General features: G+C 32.0%; 1 protein-coding gene across 1 annotated transcript in view; it reads left to right on the top strand.

Moving 5' to 3' along the window:
* The window catches only part of LOC123711884, a 50,918-nt gene that overhangs the window by 20,153 nt on the left and 10,103 nt on the right, over positions 1 to 20,662 (top strand). Inside the window, exons 2-5 of the mRNA XM_045664732.1 lie at positions 567 to 743; positions 3,398 to 3,596; positions 15,394 to 15,532; positions 20,454 to 20,570. Of these exons, the coding sequence (XP_045520688.1) occupies positions 725 to 743; positions 3,398 to 3,596; positions 15,394 to 15,532; positions 20,454 to 20,570 (474 nt within the window). The 5' untranslated portion in view covers positions 567 to 724. The remainder of the gene's footprint in view (positions 1 to 566; positions 744 to 3,397; positions 3,597 to 15,393; positions 15,533 to 20,453; positions 20,571 to 20,662) is intronic.

Raw genomic sequence — 20,662 nt, 5'->3', positions numbered from 1 at the left:
TATTTTATTTGATCACTTCATTATCACATTTTAAAATATATTTACGTTATCAAATTAATATTAATTATAATGTTTCACGTAAATAATCATTAAGAATTTTTTTTTCTAAAAGTAGTACATTAAGTAGATTTTTAAAAACTGTAGTAGGAAGATCGATTGAATGTTTTCGGTAAATTATTATAAACCTTGATTGATTGAACATAACAATGTCGTATAACGTTATCTGCATCATATACAAACACTATGAATGTTAGAGTTCCTTTTGTATGTTATATGTTTCCATGAGCTATGGCTCATGCCACATATGAACTAAATAACAAGTTGGTAAGGCTACCAGTAGTGGTATACCTTCATTGTTTTGATTTCGGATTTCTTGAAATCTACACAAATACTCAATTCTAGATATCATATATCTAGACGATAGTAGAAGAAAATATTTTATAAACATCCGAACGAATATAGATTCGTTATAAACGGATAACCGGATAACGGATAACTTCGTAAAAACCGAAGCGAAAAATATTTCAACATTAGCATCCTTAAAAACATATTTATTACTAATCTAGGTCAGATTTACGAGATAAGTGTGAAGTGAAATGATGTTTAACACTTAAGTGTAACGTGTGATGCAAGTGACTAATGAAGAACAACCTAAGATGCAGTGGAAAGGTGGAGGGCATAAGTGGTATACGTTTGTGTGATACGAGCTTTTAAACCCGCCAACATGGATAAGATGTCGGCAGGTATTGTATATTTGTTTCATATATTAATAATTTGAATGATACTTTTATGAATTAAACCTCATTTTCACTGTAATCCAGTTAATTGAAATAGAGCTAGCTAGATCCCTGGCACCCACCTACTATTTTGTTTTCTTTAGGTCCGGCCTAAAGTTATTCTACAAGTAATTACATTTAGATAGGTGGTGGAACAATTAATTGTGTGTTCATTTCAATTTTTTTTGAATGAATGATGAGTTAATGCCAAACATGTTTTTAAAACTTATGAGGAATTTAAAAGTTGCTAGGTGAATTCCAGTTAAACAGTGGATTCCCACGAATCAAATATATACAGTAGTCGTCAAAAAAGACGAAACGTATTATGAATACCTGTTCATTTTGAAGGAGTTGGGCATAAAGGGAAATTCTACGAATTTTATTACAAAGCCATATACAATAGACGGAATAATTAATAAAAATATTGCACCAGAACAAAATTTAGATTTGAGTAAACAATATTTATGTTCTAGTATAACTGATATTTGAAGTCATATTTTCTCGTAGTTTTTTAGGCATACACATTGCTTTAGAACGTATAAATAAATATGAAAATATAGCACAATTGAAAATCACGTGATATCGAATAGTCGACGCCTGATTCGTTGTTTGGCGGCAAGATTGAGAATTGCGTTGCAAAACACGGTTTGACAAGGGGCTTTTCGACAGGCGGGCTCCACTAACGCCAAACGAATTTATATAGCAAAAACATTCGTATTCGTTTGGCGTCACGTCTGTCGAGAACTGATGTTGTCACAATACCTATCGTGTTACAGTAAATTATATAATCGATTCAGGGAGTGATTAAAGTAAATGCCATGTTGGCGATAGTTGTTTTGAAGATGCAGGTGAACCAATCAATGATATAAATACACCTATAAAATAAGGTAAAATCTTTTGAATAAACGTTGTTCTATTTATAAAACAAGGCCTAATTGAGATGAATATCTTTGTGAATGATGATATTCCTGCACTTTTCAATTATACTTTGCTAGGGCACCAGCACCAGTTTATCAGTTTGCCGGAACTATTTACTCGTTTTTTAAATACCGTTTCTGAGAAGTAATTGTTTAGGATGGGATATTGATATTCGTTAGTGATTTAGTCACACCATAAAACACTTATAACTGTTTTTATAAACTTCAGAGTTTAAACCAGTTAGAAGATATTCTTATGCAATAATATCCAAATCAGTTTATGTTTCATCCTGTATTATATGAGCAAGAAGCCCACCTGTACAAATAAAATTTGAATCTATGAGTTAAAACACTTGTAGAAGTGGAATAAACAATTTAAATTGAATTGACCAGAAGACATAAAATTTACGTAATTTATTATAAATCAACTACATATATAACAAGAGAGCGCAGAGATGAGAGGATAGATGAGTTTAGTTTATAATAGATGTCAGCGTAAAAAGAAAATAATATGAAGTAGGAAAATGAAAAAAGAAAATGAAGAAACTTTAAATATTCAGTTACCTTCTAAAAGAGAGGACTGATAAATACAGCATTATTATGATTGAAAGGGCTGAGGGGCAATCATATGTATAGTAGATGACCTATGCAAACTGATTAGAGTTGGTTTTTAATTTTTATATATATCTGTTTGTGCCAAAAGCCCTCTCCAAGTCCTGTAAGTTTTCTGTATTCTGTTACAAACCGTGTCTCGGCTATTTCCTTAATTTGATAATTCCATTTTCTAAATTATTTTGTCCTTTACCGTCATTATTGGTTTATGACGTTATCTATGTTTCTTTCCCATGTGATATTTTGTCTTTAGTCTATACATCTGCTACCTTAGTAGTTGAACTGTATCCAGTTTGTGTTTCACCACACTGATATAGACTTCTTTTTTTATTATGTATACAATAACTTAAATAAACTAGTAACGTGTGAAGTAATTTTTACACCACTACAGAGTATGAAATATTAAGTACATTATGTCCATAGTAAAGCGATTCAATATAAAAGCTCTTCAAACAGAATTTAAATGAGAAAACAGATTTCGTTTCATTACTCAACAAATTGTATTGCATAATGCCTTTGCAGTTAGCCAAATCACAAGTTTCGTATAGCAGGTATTTTAAATGTAGATGAAATTTTTTTACAAAAATATAAATTTGTTTTTTTCACAATAATTAAAAAAAATGTTTTAAATTGTTTTCTAACATACGATTAGAAAGGGCTAAACATTCCATGTAACTTAAAGCTACGAAGTGTCACATTAGTTATATTTTTACGACAACTGTTTTCCAGAATAAATTTATAAATAGATCCGCGTAATTTTAGTAATAATTATTTTTCTAGAGAAATAATTTAATTATCTGTACATGAACCTTATCAACATGACCCATGCATGTACTTTGAATGTTCAATGCATATTTTGTTAGGTATATTTACAACACAAAAATATAATTACAATATTCTTATGACATAGTCTTAATAATATTTAAAAATTGATAAATAGAACATTAACTGATAAATAGAACTGATAATATATTGTCAGATTAGGGCCTAAAGTATGTTTATTATACCTAGGTTAATTGGTAAGGTAACACAGAAAGAGGAGAACTCGACACGACTTATAATATATACGTAATATAAGTATATTTTCAGCAGGGTCAGCGGTGGCGATGATAGGAGCCAACCTCCGGTTTGGATCAGCAGGAGCCACCAACGCCTCTATAGTCAATAACACCAGGTTGTGCCCACCAGGTGGAGCAGCAAGTGCTGCGGCACTTCTGGCATTGTCAAGCTTGGGCATGTCTGCGAATTTAGCGCTCATGGCCGTCATTCTTAGCAAGAAACAGTTAAGAAGGTAGGATTATTTTATATAATAATTGAATAAATTAATTTATAATTATGTTTTATGATAGTTAATGGATTGCTAAAAACACGACTTCGATGCTACACGTTTTTTAGATTCCCTTTGCAAAATGTATACACATTATTAGATAATGTGACAATATAAAAATATACTACATCGAGCACGAAAACTGCTAACATCTCTTTTATATATATTCCCAGGATAAGTAAAGCGGAGACAAAATTTCTAAGCAAACAACAGTATACGATCTTCGCTATCTTATTTAAGTGATACTTGCAACTCAAGAGAAACTCTGGAGAAACTAAAAGATAAAATTTAATATAGATAAATGTATTTAAGTAATGACATTTTTCAACCAATCTATAAAATAAACTAATATTTTATACAACATTTGGAGACGTGAAAGACATAACGTTTAAATGCTTTTTTAAAATAACATCTTAAACATTATATTAGATCTATAATTTACTTTATGTTTATCTGTATTTGCAATGTCAGGTATATTTATTGTCCACATATTGTAGCATTTACGTAATAATCTGTGCATTCAACGACTATATTAGTTTTTCGTACATGTATAAACATATAATATTATATTTTCGAGCCATAAACGCCACTTGAATTATTAGTCAATGCGTCTGGGTAAAGACAAAGGTTAATTAGCCTCACACTAATTACGTGAGAGCAAATATGGCACAAACAAACCAATATATCGTAACCGTTTCCACAGTTAACGAACCTGAGTCACTGATATTGAAGATTATTAAGCGTAAACCGTAACAAGTTTGAACTGCTCCATGTTTAATGGTTTTATCTGGCTAATTTATTGACAATTTTCCTTCAGGATGTCTGGTAAAACTTAGGCTCTAGTCTCCTGATTTTCTAACGCTCCCATATTTTTTTTATGTTTGAAATAGTTTGTGATTCTTAAATATTAAGTGCTTCCAATAGCAAACACATGCCAGGTGTTATCAGATGAACATTTCGCTTTACTGTATTTCTATAGACATGTAACATATGGAAAATGGAAATTCAGACGTGCCGAATCACGTAGAGTCAGCGAATTCTGTTGGCTTTCGTATAATGTACCAATGTCTCTTAATTGATTTTCTGATTGCTTCAGACATTTACACGTTATGAGGTATTAGGGAGAAATTACATTTTATACATTGAAACAAATATTTTATCTAAATATAGAACATGAACTTATAACAACTATGTTTTTTTAACGTCACATTGCGATCATAAATTTGTTTCAAGTGTGTAGTAATCTAGTTTTAAGAGCTGTGTTACCGATTTAACATATTCGGGAATGCTCATGTCATATGAAATCATCTTTATTTGTTTTTAGTTTTTTGTAGGTCATATGGAAAACAGTCAAGAGAACCCGATTAGTTACACCGTCACCCATGGAAGCTCACACTGCTGCTGCAAGTGCGTTGCTGGTTGTTTAACAATTAGTACTCTCTGTTGGTCGTTATGGACAAATGTAGATACTAAAAAAATATGCAAAACAGTATAACATACACACAGTTTAAACTTATATCGCGTTTAAGACGCAGTAAATAATAGTGAACTAATAATCACTTTATCTTTAATATATCAAACTTGATTTTTTTATTGAACAATTGTAAAAAAAATTTTTTGACTATGATACTTGTATTTATAATCCAATTATTATGTCGTTACAATAAAACAAAATTTGTGGTAAATTTACAATTACCTGCTGCTGAGTTTTATCTGAGTCAAGGCAGAATACAAAATATCATCCGTTTCACCTCGACATCCGTCCACAAATGAGCGTTTCTTAAGACCAGCACACTGAAGTATTTTCGAAGTATATCGACTTAGGGTCCTTCAAAAAAGAGCATACCAGTTCTTAAAACATAACATAATACGTATAAAATAAATTTATATAACAAAAACCAATAACTACACAAATAAAAATATATTATTAAAAGGCAAGGATTTGCCCCGTTAGGCAAGGTTCTGAAGACACTGGCAGCATTCCCCCTTTAAATAGCTAGACTACATTTTTTGCATGACATAGCTGCCAGCTCTTCGATCTCCTGTGATATCCACTAACGTTTTTGATATTTGCTTAAAAAACCTTATAGCGTTGGACCCCACGGACAAGGGTCTCGACACCAATACTTAAAAGGACCTTGAACATCCTGCCCATGTTACAAAAAACACACAACATTTTAAATCTATACGCTTATAAATAAAATCTACATCTAATGTATTATTTCGTTGACTTCTTTCCAAATGTTCTTATAAAAAGGTACAGTTTTTAATGAATTACATATTTTTATTTTAGTAATCGGATTTCCTCTAAGTAAGCTTTTGAGGATTCTCAGTACATTACAATAATTTAATATTGGAAATTGAATCAGGCATGTCCTAAGAGATACGACGAGTCGTTCCGAAATTGAATTCCATGTACGTGTCCGATAGTTTAATTGAAATATTACGAATGATTTTGACTTACATATTAAAAGTATAGTTATATATATTTAATAATATCAAATAAAAAACGTAATTTTAATAAATCCTTAGGTGTATAAAGTTCATGACGAGTAGAAGCCTCGTACGGACTATTCATCTATCTACTTCGACTATCTATTTTTTTCTATCCTTCGGCATGTAAGAGACTACACTTGCTTACAAACATTTAGCAAGCAAGTGTAGTCTATAACTTAGCATTTCAAAAGAGTGACAGAGAATTTATTGCCAGTTCTTCTCGTTCGTTTGCCATTAATTTTAAAATTGCCCGTAAAGAAAATGTACAACTAAAACTCTTTACTGACGTTTATAAGTGTACATTAAATTACCTATATGAATAAATTATATTTTGATTTGATTTTTAGTTGTATCCAAGATTCTCCCCAAGTGCTTTTGATGCCTACTTGTCTATATTTTCGATTTTTTACATAAATATGTATAAATGAATTTTGCAAACGCAAAATATCAGGACAAATCAATTTAATATTGCGAATTTAATTTAAAAACCTACTTTAAAAACTTTCTTCATAATAAAAAATATATCTGTATTATTCAACAAAATTATTCAACTGCCTCTTTTAATAACAGCGTGAACACAATTAAAGAAAACAATGTCTAAAGGGAATAGAGAATACGGCGTAATTAGCATGTTAAAGTGAAAACACAGCCGGGATTAATGTTTTAGACAAAGTTTATGAATTAAAAAAAATATATAAATTCATTTCAATTGATCATTGAAGCAGCCCCTTACATTAAAATAGGCCTAAGCGATTTGAAATGCAATAATTGGGCTAAACGTATGTTTTAACCAATTGTACTTATAACTGGTTCAGTTGACAAAATCTTGGTTATACGTTCAACGGGTTTAACAATGAGTCAAATACCTAATGTGTAAGATAATTAAAATTACATAATTATTATAAATATTGGTAACTATTTACACTTCGAAACGTAAACTCGAATAACACTTCGAATATTCCAGCTACAGTATTATATAAATATATATACAAAATAAAAAAAATATGATTAAGCTAAATTAATACAATACCTAGTACTTTTGAGCACGTCTTAAATATCTACTCTCGCCAGTAGTGTTGGCCTAGTGGCTTAAGCGTGCGAACCGCATCTCCGTCGTGCGTTCGAATCATCACCAACTGTGAACCAATGGACTTTTCTTTGTTTGTCTGAAATTAGCATCCATCTGAAAATCGATGTCAAGTGTCAGACAAAGAAGGATTCTATTGTCTATTAAATATAAATTATCGAAGGAACTAATGTAATCTGAGGCTACTCGATTATTATTAGTTTTTAATATCTCTAGACGACATTTTTGACCATATGTGAAATAAACTTTGAACTTTTTTAAATCGATATATGTCAACTCCCTTCGTAAACCTTTTGCCGATATAAGTGTCACTCGACATTTCCCATATGTCCTTAATATAGAATTGTATTGAAAGGTTATTCTTGGTTTCAGTAAAAATCTTTATTTTCAGAAGCATTTGTTTTTTGATGATTTCTCTTTTTCAGCATCTGACTGGGATATTCAATTTAAGTTAAATCTTTTAGCGTTCAAAGAAGTGTTAATTGTGCACAACGTTCTCCAGAGGTTCAAACAAAACACGGTTTAGTAATACATTAAACCATTATACGCTTTTATTTATTTATTCCGCTGAAGTATTTCTGAACCGAATTCGACTTAGGGTCCTTAAAAAAAACAGCGTACGAATTAAAAGGCCGGCAACGCACTGGCAACGCACTCGCGAGCCCTCTGGCATTGAGAGTGTCCTTGGACGGCGGTATCACTTAACATTAAATGAGCCACCTGCCAGTTTGCTCTGCTGTTCTATAAAAAACACTAATATAGTTACGTGCAAAGCTAGATTTAGTAACCAATCTTAACGTTCAAAAAGCATAGCAATTAATATTTTGTATTATTAACATTAACAATTGCATTTTGACTTACGTAATTTATCACAACCAGCCCTATTTATCCTAAGGGGAAGATTGTTAATCACGACTTACTAGGTTCCTCGTATGTGAAAACGTTTGGCATTGGCATTGGAGAAATACACGCTTCTTACTTCGATATTTATCCGCCAATGACAAATTTTAGAAATTCTAAACATTCACTTTTTTGTTGCGACGATATAGACGGCTTAAATGTGCTCAGTTTTGTTATCGCCAACCAGGAGTATTCTTAATATTGGCTAAATACGGTCTATGTACGCTTAACCAAAAAGTCTGCAAGTAGTAAGGACAAAGTGGGCTATTGTACAAAACAATACCTTCTGTCTTCCGTCTAGTCTGATCTTGATAATAAGTATTATGGTAGAACTACTTAACATAGACTAATACGTTATCGGTGGTACAACTAACTTTATCATCAAATAATATCTAAAGCGTTGCTTACTTGCAGAAAACGGGAATAAAACTTTTGTTGCTAAAACGGGAATAAAATGCAGTTCAATAACAACTTTGAAATGGTTGGTTAAAAAGTCAGTAGCGCTAAAAACCTTTGGTTCATCAAGTAGATGATCAGCTTCCTGTTCCAGACACATGCTGTCGTGTGTGTCTAAGACAGGTTTCCTCACGATGTTTCCGCCACGTATGAGCGAGTTTAAAATGCGTACTTAGTCAGAAAGTGATGCAGAGCCGGGTTCCAACATATGTATGTTGGAACCATGGGATGTCCTCAGGGATGAAAAGTTGCTGCTCCATAAAATGATTGGATACACAAATTCTTGCCAAAACTTGAATGAGTGTTCAACTAATTGTTAATTTGAATTTTCTTTAAATTTTTTGGTATTATGTTCATTCACAATCAAAAATATAGAAAATATTTAACATTTGATTGGATCAAACCTATTTTGGAACAAGTCCAAATCGTGTAACGTACTCATCAACATCTTCATCATCAATGGTTTTATGGACATACGTGTAATTGTAACCATCGTGTATTGGAGTCGGTCAAAATCACACTCAACAAGCTTATCATAATTAACACATAAAATTTAAATTTTTATTCATATGACCCAGGTCCGACCGCAAACCAATTAACATTGCCATTGAAACGTCATATGCAAATATAAAGCCTCTATCAAGATATAATTTTTTCGTTTTCCAATTAATTTTAAATTCTCGATTACTAACGTGAATTTTGATTTAGTAACAGTACTATTTCCTACTTAGCTTAGTAGTCTAATCAATTGTGTCTCGAGTTCGATTACCCGGTTAAGACATTTTTGTGTTACTTAATAATTTACGACTTAAAATTATTACAAAAATAATATTTAAATGAAAAACAAGTTTTAGGTTATTAAAATAATATATTTTCCTGATTGGGAGTAAGGACCTTAAAACATACACAGAAATGTCCGCCCTATGGCCCAGAGTAGCAAGTTAACATGTTATTGGGCGGCGGTTTCACTTAACATCAGATGAATGTTATAGAACATTCATCTGATGGTTGACATTAGGTACAAAAAAACGAATGTGTCACATGTCACATGTAAATCCAATTTAAATTTTCCTCTCAAATTTGAGAGGAAAATTTAAAAAAATATACCTGTGTCAGGGTTTCCAGCTCTTTCATAACAAACTTAGTTATACATTCCTTAAAATATTTAATTTATATATAATTTAGTTACATCTTCTATTAACTTTTTTTTCTTTTTTTTTGTTATTGATTTTTAACTGTTATCAACACACTGGAGTGCATAAGTGAGTGTGTGAGTGCAAATGTGTGAGTGAGTGAGTGAGTGAATGAGTGAGTCAGTGAGTGAATGAATAAAGTCTGTACTACATAATATTAATATTTCATTATATATTATATTTATACGTAGGTAACACTGAAACTGTTTAGAACTGGCCAGTTAGAAACATTGGCACTGAAAACTTTTTTGAATTTCAATTTTAGAACCCTTTGGTAACATTTGTCATTTGTTTCTGTGTATTGGAGGCAAATCTATAACTCTTGTTACACCTGGAAATGAACCTAACGCGAGAAAATTATCGGTCAATGATTTGTAATGGCTTTCGTTGTGGGCTTACTCAACAATAACGCTATGACAGGTTGCGACTAGCATTTCTTAATGAAGCCCCTTCTTGTGCCACTTTTTAAAATTGGTTTAACAAGTTTAAGCGTGGTAGCAATCTCAATGATGATCCGCGCGAGGGACGTTGCTGTTAAAAGAACAGCGACTACTGAAGATAACACCATTGCTGTGCCACGCATGGTAGAGGAGGAAAAGAAAGTGACCTATCAGCAGATACGGGCAAGCCTAGGCATTCGTCCACTCCGTAAACCGAGATATCTTCATAATATTTCGCCCCCATTAATTATTTTATGGCTTCGTCAAGCCTTTTAGATCCTTTCCTTTATTTTGTCTAGCCTAGACCAGTTAATTATAATATTACAATAATTACGAAGAAGCTGTGACTACGATACTTGTTTACATTTTGTGATCTCGTAGCCCAGGTTCAAATATACTACATTTCTGAGGTAATAAAGATGTTTGAAATTTCGCCCTGAGAAAATTTACTAAAATTATGTGAAAACAGTTCATAATAAAGACACTTTAAAATGCGAAATTCACCGAGGGACAACAATTACGGTAATAACGTTGGGGTACGAATTACTGTGAAAAAGCTGGAAATGTTGAAATTACTTTTTATATGAGCAACAATTTTACTTTTTCTCTTTGAAAAATTTGTTGTTGTGAAAATTCTTTTTCTAATGAGTTTTTTATTATAATTATAATTTTGAGGTCCTTCTAACCCTGTTTCTTACTAAGCGGGGCTCAATTAAATTTGCTTGTTTGGGTATTTCATATCAAACAAGTGACATTAATATTATACTACCATCATACAGTGTATAGTTTATTATAGTATAATAATTAGACCTCATGTAATCCTTGAAACGTTTACAAAATATACACACACTTAAAATAAATATATGATTTTTTTTCAGGACCTCTTCTACAGTAAATGCCTCTTCCAATTGGCTCCATCTCTCTCTGTCTTGAGCATTTCCTTCCAATCTTCTCCATCAACTTCCTTAAGCTCGTCAGCCCTCTTACAGCGACCTCTTTTTCTTATTCCTGGTGGCCCTCTCCACTTTGTCCATCTGCCATTGTTCATGTGAGTAGTATGCCCACCCATTTTCACTTAAGTTTTTGCAATGGGATACTGTATTTCATACCTTTCGTTTTGTTTCTTATTCCTACTTCTGAATTTACCCTTTAGTTGTGTATTGAGTACATACATTCCATTCCTCGTTGACAAGTTGTTAGTGTTTGTGTTCCAGTGATATCTATGATTTTTAAAGTTTTCTTGAGGAAACATCTGCAGACTTGATAATGTATTGAACAGTATAATTAACATAGAATGAGAATTCGTGTATTGAAAGAAGTGTTCATGTTTCATGATGTTATTTTTTTATTTATATTTCTCCATTTATTAAATAAGATAGTATTAAAGAGAATATAATACGACCAAGTATATAAACTAAGACCAAGTTCAAACTCAAAGTCAAAATAACTTATTCCTGTAGGTAACCTAATACACTTATGAACGTCAACAGAGAAGATGTTAAATTGATTCTAAATTTAAATTCAGTTCGCAAGTCACGGGCGTAGAGCGAGCAAGAAGAACTGGTAAGAAAACCTCCACCACCCTTTTTAATCGCTAAGTTTTGAGTCATACATATTGTTTGTAGGATGAATTCAATAATCGTATATAAAAATTTACCTAGGTACATACGGATATTACACGTACACTTTTTGATTTTACTTTTAATGTTCCCTTAATTATAACTTAATTAAAACTTTTAATGTTAGAATAAACATGATTTAATTGATCTCGATATATATTTTAGTTTATTTTCGTACCATATATAAGTTAAAAAACATGTGGAAATCGACATCATCTACTTGAATAAAAATGATTTCAGAACAGACTATCAAACATTTCTGACAGAAGTAATCCTTCATATATTTCATAAAAATAGATACTGTAGCAAAATATGGTTTCGAAAGCATTTGAAGATCTATATTGATGACTAATTAGTGAATTAATTAGCATCGGATTGGATATCGGAAATTGAATTTAGCACGTGGTATTAGCTTGCTTAAGTTAATTAATTTCTTTACTGGTTCAGATTTTAACTGTATTATTTGAAATCATTCCTAATTTTAAGATTTAATAACACGCAGTTTTCATTATAGTTGTACTAGTAACTCTAATAATAATTTACTGATATAGGTAACATAGTGTAAAAACACATGTATTTATTCATTATAATTACATTCCTAAATTTGGGAACCCTTTTAAGTAAAAAAAAACCTGTATCGGGTTTTCCAGTTGTTCCATAACAAACTAAATTTTTAAATACTTAAAAGTATAATTATAAATATATTATATAATTGCATCTTTTATTTTATTTATTTTTGTTCTTGATTTTTCAACTGCTTTCAACACCTCTGAGTGCATGAGTGAGTGAGTGGGGCATGTTAGTGAATGAGTAAGTGTGTGGATAAAAATGAATGACTGAGCCAGTGAGTGAATGAATGAAGTGTGTATTACGTACTAGGTCTCAGAAGCATCTCCAACACTGCCTAAGGTGCCATAGCCAGTCCTTTAGTGTACAGTTATATATAAAAGTGAGTGTGTGGGTGAATGTTAGTGAATGAGTAAGTGTGTGGATAAAAATGAATGAGTGAGCCAGTGAGTGAATGAATGAAGTGTGTATTACGTATTAGGTCTCAGAAGCATCTCTAACATTGCGTAAGGTGCCACAGCCAGTCATCTATTGTACAGTTGTATATATATATATATATATATATATATACAACTAATGTAATTTATATTAAATGTAAATATATTAAATGTAAATATATAAATTACATTGCATTAACTGCTCAAATCGAGGTTTTAAATGTTTTACAGATCCATAGTCCTTGTTTGTACCTTCGTCTTTATAAGCGCTGAATAGCGAGATGAGAGTAGTAGACACAGTTTTTCTGTCCACCGGGATGTCGAAATGTAAACAACTTGTTTATTAAAACCAATGAAATAACTATGTAACATAAAATAATTAAACTATACGCGATCAGATCTCGTTGCATTTTTTGAGATCAATCCCGAAGCATAACATGACGTATATCTCGTAGGATTACCGAGATGGCAGTAATATCAGAAAAGTTAATCTCTTCGATGAAGAAGCGTATCCGACGGAGAATCAAATACATACATAATACAACCGCATCGTTGTAGTAATTGAAAATATCTTAAGATGACTGTGATTTTCTGCTGCTGGGTATATAAGATTCCGCTTATAAGACGATAGCTTTGCTTTTAATGCTTTTATTTATCTTAGTATAGAAGTAGTTGTGGAAATAACTCTTCATATCTACGAAGGATTGTACTAATATAACTTATGAATATATTCGTGATTTTGAATAAATGATATAATAAATATTTTTTAAATTAATTTCACGTCTTATCTTAAAACCACATCTTAGAAGATTGTGCATAACATACGTTCATATATGTAGCAGATTCGAAACGATTAATGGTTGCCAAGTTGTTGTCACTATCGTCGTCCGACATTTTTTTTAAACAAGGCCACGCACGGTTGCAGTTGCCAATTAAAGAACCTCAATGCAATTCTTGTTTATGGCAACAAGTAACCTCAAGGATCGATACTGACAAATTGACTTTGACGCATTAACATTTTACAACAAGTAAGATGATATGGTGTTGCCATTCTAATAAAACAAAAGCCATCATGTTCTGTGATTACATAATCTCTGCCATATAGATTAACAAAGAGGTTAAAAAATTGCATTTAAATAGAGACTGCGTATAACTGGAACTAAGTATCTAATGAATGTTAATTAAAAAAATATATAGTTTCGGCTTCATCTATTTTTAATTTAGCACTTTTTCAATTTTTTCCCCCATAAAAACCTTCCTCCTTCCTTCAGAAATGAACTTAAAAAAAGTGCTCGGATTGGTTCAGACGTCTACGAGTTTTGCGCCTATAAATATATTTTGCTATTAATTTTTATTAATATACACATAAAGGTAAAACAAACGCAGTATGTCTAAAGTTTATCTTTATACGGTCTAAATAAAATAAATGTGTTACATTTCGTATCATTTTTAAATTTCGTGTTAGTTTTCTCTAGCTTTAAAAAGATTCAAAAGAATGTTATCTGCTACTTAAATTTGCATATGCACAATGTGGAGTTCTTATTGTTCCTTTTTGGTGTTCGGCTTTATGTTTAAAAGTAATATTAAATGAGGAATTAATTTGGAATTATAAATATTGTATACATTTATCTAAAATGTTTTGTTACGAGCTTGAACCCGTCGGAACTGTGTAAAGTTTAGTTTTATTTTCACTGTTGTTTTGCAAATAGAACCATAACTTCTTACCAACATAGATATGAATAGTTAGAGTAGCTTCAATTTATTAGTATTTTTTATCAGTATGTAAATAAAGATAAAACACATAACAAACCTGTACTACACAGTTCCATTTGGAAATGGCTCTACTTATAAAAAAATAAATGAAAGGCAGTTAAATTGTGATTTTATGGTTGAAAGGAAGAATAAGTAAAAAAAATTATTGGTGAAATTATCATACGAAGGAAGCAAGAAAAGATACAATCATCTTTCGCCTGCCGAATTCGGACGACGGGGCTTGCAACTTACTCACTTTATAAAACTACAAACATTTTAAAATTCCATATGAGCATTCAGCTATAATGTTTCTATTCCATTGACTACATATATTATATTTGATACTGTCATAACGTAATATACTCACATTCGTCAAAGATATAATTATGTTAATTACCCGCGTAAACTATAGACGATATTAATTAATCAAAGTGACATGTATAAACTGGTACTCTACCGCACGCGCAACCTTAAAAAATAAAATAAAGTTCCTTGGATAGAGACAAGATAACCCAACGCAGTATTTAAGTAATTAGCTTTGTCACTTATCGTGTAACCACTCAGCTCAACATAACATTGCATAAAATTATTTATTTGGAGAAATGCATATTCGTTATGATATCGATTTAAGCATAATTAAGTAAGGAGGTTAACTTAATTACGGTGCCGTAAAAGAAAATCATTCTCGTCCTTAAACTTAAACCTCTAATGCCTGATATGGTGATTCACTTAACATTAAATCACCCAGATGGAGATAACAAATGACATTAACTTCAAAATGTCTACTTTGCGTATATTATTCATTATATTTCAGATGGTCTCACGGGCTACTCTTCCATCAAGCAGTTGTGGATTGCGCACGCGCTGCCATTTTACTGCCACTTGGGATCGCCGTGTTTAGATGTCAGCCTGTATACAAATGCTCATTGGTGGAGACCGCTTTTCTATTATTGGTGAGTTTTATTAACATCGTAATCTCGAAAACCACACATTATAGGATAACCTGGATTTTTATTATAAATTGATAGTTTCACTTTTACCTGTATTGTTTGCATTGACTTTCCCTTAATGTGTGATCGTACTAAATTTGCCAAATTTCTATGCAACGTATACACGAAATAACCTATATATTAACCCCATCATATTTTTCACTAGCGATGTTTATTTTCATCTTTGCTGTATAATCATACAATTTATATTAAGACGTAATAGGACGGTATTATGTCTGTGATGTTTGGAAGTACGCCAAGGTATGAACTTGAATTACGTTCAAGAAGTGCTTAGTGCATTCAACTTTGAGCTATTAACCAGACATTATTCATACGCTAATCATGGAATTTAAAAAAGAAGTTAGAATGTACGAAATATCCTAAGAATATATAAAAAAATATGTCGCTTGATAAGGCGTGGTATAACATTTTGAGGTCTAAGGTTTGAGGTTTAATATTTTCATGGCGGCGATCTTCTTTGCCTCAATACAATTGTTATGTCACCAGAATCTTTGTCTTACTTCCCCTGGAATTCACTCTTCGTTTCTTCCATTAGTAATACAATGTTGTCTTTCTTGCAGTATTTTCATCCTAATATTTAAAATCGAAGCTGCATACTGTTTAATACTTTACAATATTACAATAGTACAAAAGGCCGTCATCGGACTTGCGTATCACTTGACATCAGGTGAGCCTCCTGCCCGTAAGCTCCTATTGCATGAAAACTCATATCACACTTTTAGAGCAGATACCTAAAAACATTCAAAAAATCCTTAATCAATATATGTTTGGTGAATCCACACAGGAACTGTACATCAAAGAACTTAAGTATATTCTAAATTTAAATGTAATATCATACAAGAGGTCTTATTGTTTATTTAATTTTTTTATATAAAATACTATTAAACCTTTTTAATTTATTGATATTCAAATATTTGTTTGTATTGTTACGCTGACCGAGAAAATACAGCTCAGTTTCGCCGTGTCTCCTTAGCCCTAATCACTATTAAAAAAATGAGCTTCCAACTTGAAGCAAAACTTTCTCTGAGTACCACCGATACTTGTTAATAGTTAATACTCACGTAAAAGTTTATGAAGCATAAGATAACTGTTATCATTTTCCAATAGCACCGAGAACGTTGATTGTGGTTTATAATGGAGATACGAATTTTATTGTGCATTTTCAGCATTTTTTGGAAGGTTAACATAACCGTACGATCTATTGTTGCCTCAAATTTTAACTGATCGATCTTTTTTTATAGATGAGCTTTGCCACAAATGAAAAGATCATCAGTAACACCTTGCAGGCTGGAAGTCTTACAAGACACTTTCTTTTGCGTAATAGCAACATGTAATGTCGACTCCCGGTAGATACGACCTCCAATTGTTTAAAGAAAGAGTATAATCCTTCCTCAGACTACATCCGTTGTAATGGGTTTACATGGGCAGCGATGACTACCTCTTTTTGGCGTCCATTAGGCTCGTACGGAAAAAGGGATTTGGGCCTATGTCACGGCAATTATGTTCATCGTTTTTATGTCGATCGTATATAGCGTTACATCTCTGTCTTACTCTAAGTCGAAGTCGTACCAACACAGTGGTAAAATAACGACAAATATATATTTTGAAACCATTTGCCTCCATACTTTATGAATTTTCTTGTATATTGTGTTAAAATTTAGCCTTACCGTAACTAAGATGCTGTAGCTAAGACTGAATCGCAATGCGGGTGAATTGGCATCTTGCCATTATCGTTTCTACACTGATACGTGATCAACATCTTTACAAGAGATAATTCTGTATCAACTAGAATATTTCTATATCTGGTAACTTCATCTTCAGTATGAGACCCCTTCGGAATTTTATACACTAAAAATCATCGCGGATCTATTAAAGTTGCCTAGAATGGCCTGGAAAATACGAACATCCTTTTTTTACTTATGTATGTGTCTTTACTAAGACATCGTTACGATCTAGCTTAACTTACTAATAAGTAAGTCCTGATGGAGGTCGTAATTGCGAATGTACCAGGGTGAATTGAATATTCCTCTGAGCACTGAGTTTTGGAATCGTTGGATTACTTGGATGTGGCTATCAATGGTACAGCCCCACAGATGGTAACCATAAGTCAACCATAATAACGTGGAATACCTTTAGAACAATTTAGTGTAACTGATATCCAAGTCTTTCACGTGTTCAACGTGGGCTGGGTTGCTGTGGTCGAGATAAGGCGTGCACTGCTCCACTATATCGACGGCTACCGATTCGGCATTTTCTTCGTCATCGAATGCGTCAGGCAGATTTGGACGTTCCAAAGGGGCATAATGACCAATGAGTCTTTTCTTAATGTATCATCGCTTGTTTACCAATTTTTTGCCAATAAATGCTTAAAGCTGAATTTCACTTCGGTTTCACTCTGAATTATTAATTACGAAAATTTCTTTAAAAGTTTTATACCGTTCTCTTAAGATTCGCTGGATCTTAAACTCGGTTTAATTTGGACTTGAAGTGGAAATACTTAAGAGAAACTTTAATTATAGGTCTAATTTTATAGCGGTAATTGGTGGAGCGGAATTTTAATTTTAATTTTCTCATTTATTAACACTTATTAACTTTTTTCTTCAAACACATTTATATTATCCCGTTTAATACATTCATAAAAACCCTTTCAGTTTAATTGCATTATTTGAGGTGGCGTTGAAAGAAGACGGACTTTACTGTATTTCGCAATATTATAGAACGCAATTTATATAACACAAAACAAATATACTAAAGTTACAAAAATGTACAAAAAAGTTACAAAATTTAACAACGGAAAAATATAATAAAAATTATTAAATACATTTCAATAAGTAATGCATAATTCGACTGTGTTGTGTGATGGTGTGAAATTGAGGTTATGTAAGTGTGTGTGTATGTGGGGTGTGCTCATCGTGCAGGTGATTTAGCACTATGGATACTCCTTTTAAGGTCTACGATAGCTTTAACATGTCAAGGCTTATATAGTGGTCGTTGTAAGTCCAGGCTGCACAGTACAAAACTGTTTTTTTTGCATAGATGTTGATATCGAAAGAAAGCCGAAACACAGTAGGATTACGAGGTTGGAGCTGTTAAGAATGTTAAGTAACCCAAATCTAAAACTTGATTAAATTATTTTCGCTTACAAGTATTTTAACATGATATTATACCCAATGGCTCTAGTACAGGACAGCTCAACAATGGGTATCACTTAAAATCTGCACGTAGCTTATGAATGCTGCATGCGTTCTTCATGATGTAGAACACGATACAGATCGTTTAACATGTTACATCGCTTAGATCTCTGTGTATAGTACTATAGGGAAAAGCAGACACATATAGTTTCTACTGAATTTCCTTTATAGTTTATCGTTATGTACCTTCAACTCCAAAATGTTGATTCGTTTGCATTGACAGTATTTTTAAAGGGCTTACTGTGAAGTTGATTTGCACCAGGAATTGTTTACAGTGCCCGTAAATCGACGACCATTGATGTGATTATTTTAAATTATAAATTTATATTATATAATACCTGAAAAAATACTCTGAGGGCAGTTGGCGGCTTTATCGCTAAGCTTCCAGGTGTGCTAAAAATTACTTAAAAAACACAGAATAGTGCAAAGAAGTGTAGTATACATAATTAATTAAATATATTAGATTTATTTCAACTGTCTGTACTAATAGTTTTGAATATTAATCACACATGAGGTTGTACCACGACTGGGTTGAACCTAGTGATATTTTAGTTGACCTAATTTCAAGTCAGGGTATAAAACAGTAGGACAGTTCAATTATCAGTTTTAACGACCGGCACTAAGACGTCACTAGAAAATTATTACATTTTCTAATTCTCTTAGGTAATTCTTTTTATTTATTTAGTTAGACAAGAAAGCTCACAAGAGCTGCCTTGTAATTTTACAAAATACACAATGTAAGAAGAAGATTTATATGAAAGTGCTTCCACTTACAACCAGCATTCACAAATTTTAAACTAGCTTAAATTGTCTTTAATACAAAATGCCAATATTAAAGCATATTAACAAAAACTTAAATTTATAATTTATAACTCAAGACCTGCTAAACCGATTTGGCTGAAAATTGGTGGGGAGAAGATTGTTTAGAACCAGGAGATAAACAAAAAATGTATTAGTCAAAACATCAGTCTAGCGTTTACTTGTTAATATGGTATAACAAAACGCAACTAGCATGTAAACGTAATGTTATCTATGGATTGAAAATTTGTGATTCTTGGCGGGATATTGAAAAAGCGCGGTGTTTTTTTTTTCAAAATTTTATTTTATAAAAATAAATATTATTTCGTTGTAAATAACAGTATAAATACACAAATTAAATATAAATAAAGTGTAAAAATGCTCCCAATTACGATCAGCATTCACAAATGTTAAACTAGCTTGCGTAATACTTGAGAACTAATTGAGTTTAATTAGCGTATCAACAAAAACTTAAACTTTCAATGAATTTGTCAAAAACATTATTTTTAAGGCACCCGTGCTTCTTTTGTTTGCGGATCAGTCACCCGGCCCTTTCATCACAGCTGTAAAACCACTGTGATGTTACTTTTTTTAATATCACACCTTGTTTTTTCATATGCTTAAATTAGGTGATAATTTGTGATTATTGTAGAAGTCGTATTTATATTATTTTATGTCTGTAATATCTTTATTTATTACATTTACTTATGTTTGTATTTTTACACTACTCTGTGCTCTCTTAGCAGTCTTTTAGCAGAGGTTTTCTAGGCCGTCCGTTGGACTCAGCTTCAAGATTTATTGCGATTTTCCATGGAGTGTATAGATGTTTCAGTAAATTATCTTAAAACTCTATTTTCATTTTCTGTTTTGAACAGGTCACAGTATCAACGGTGAATATGCTGACAACGGTACTTAACGACAGTCCTATATTTCCTGAAAATGAGGAGGAGCAAGCAGATCTTTCCGCCCCATTGCTCATGGATAGTCCGCAGGTTAGAAAGATATTTACAGAAGTATTAACCATGAAATTAGGGAAATGGTTCAATCTTGATGGTGAGTTTGACCTGGAATTAGCTGCTTTGAT

The sequence above is a fragment of the Pieris brassicae genome, chromosome 7 (assembly GCF_905147105.1).
Source record: "Pieris brassicae chromosome 7, ilPieBrab1.1, whole genome shotgun sequence".
Taxonomy (NCBI): Eukaryota; Metazoa; Arthropoda; class Insecta; order Lepidoptera; family Pieridae; genus Pieris; species Pieris brassicae.
Note: the sequence above shows the minus strand (reverse complement) of the source record. Positions and strands in the feature narration are given on the sequence as shown.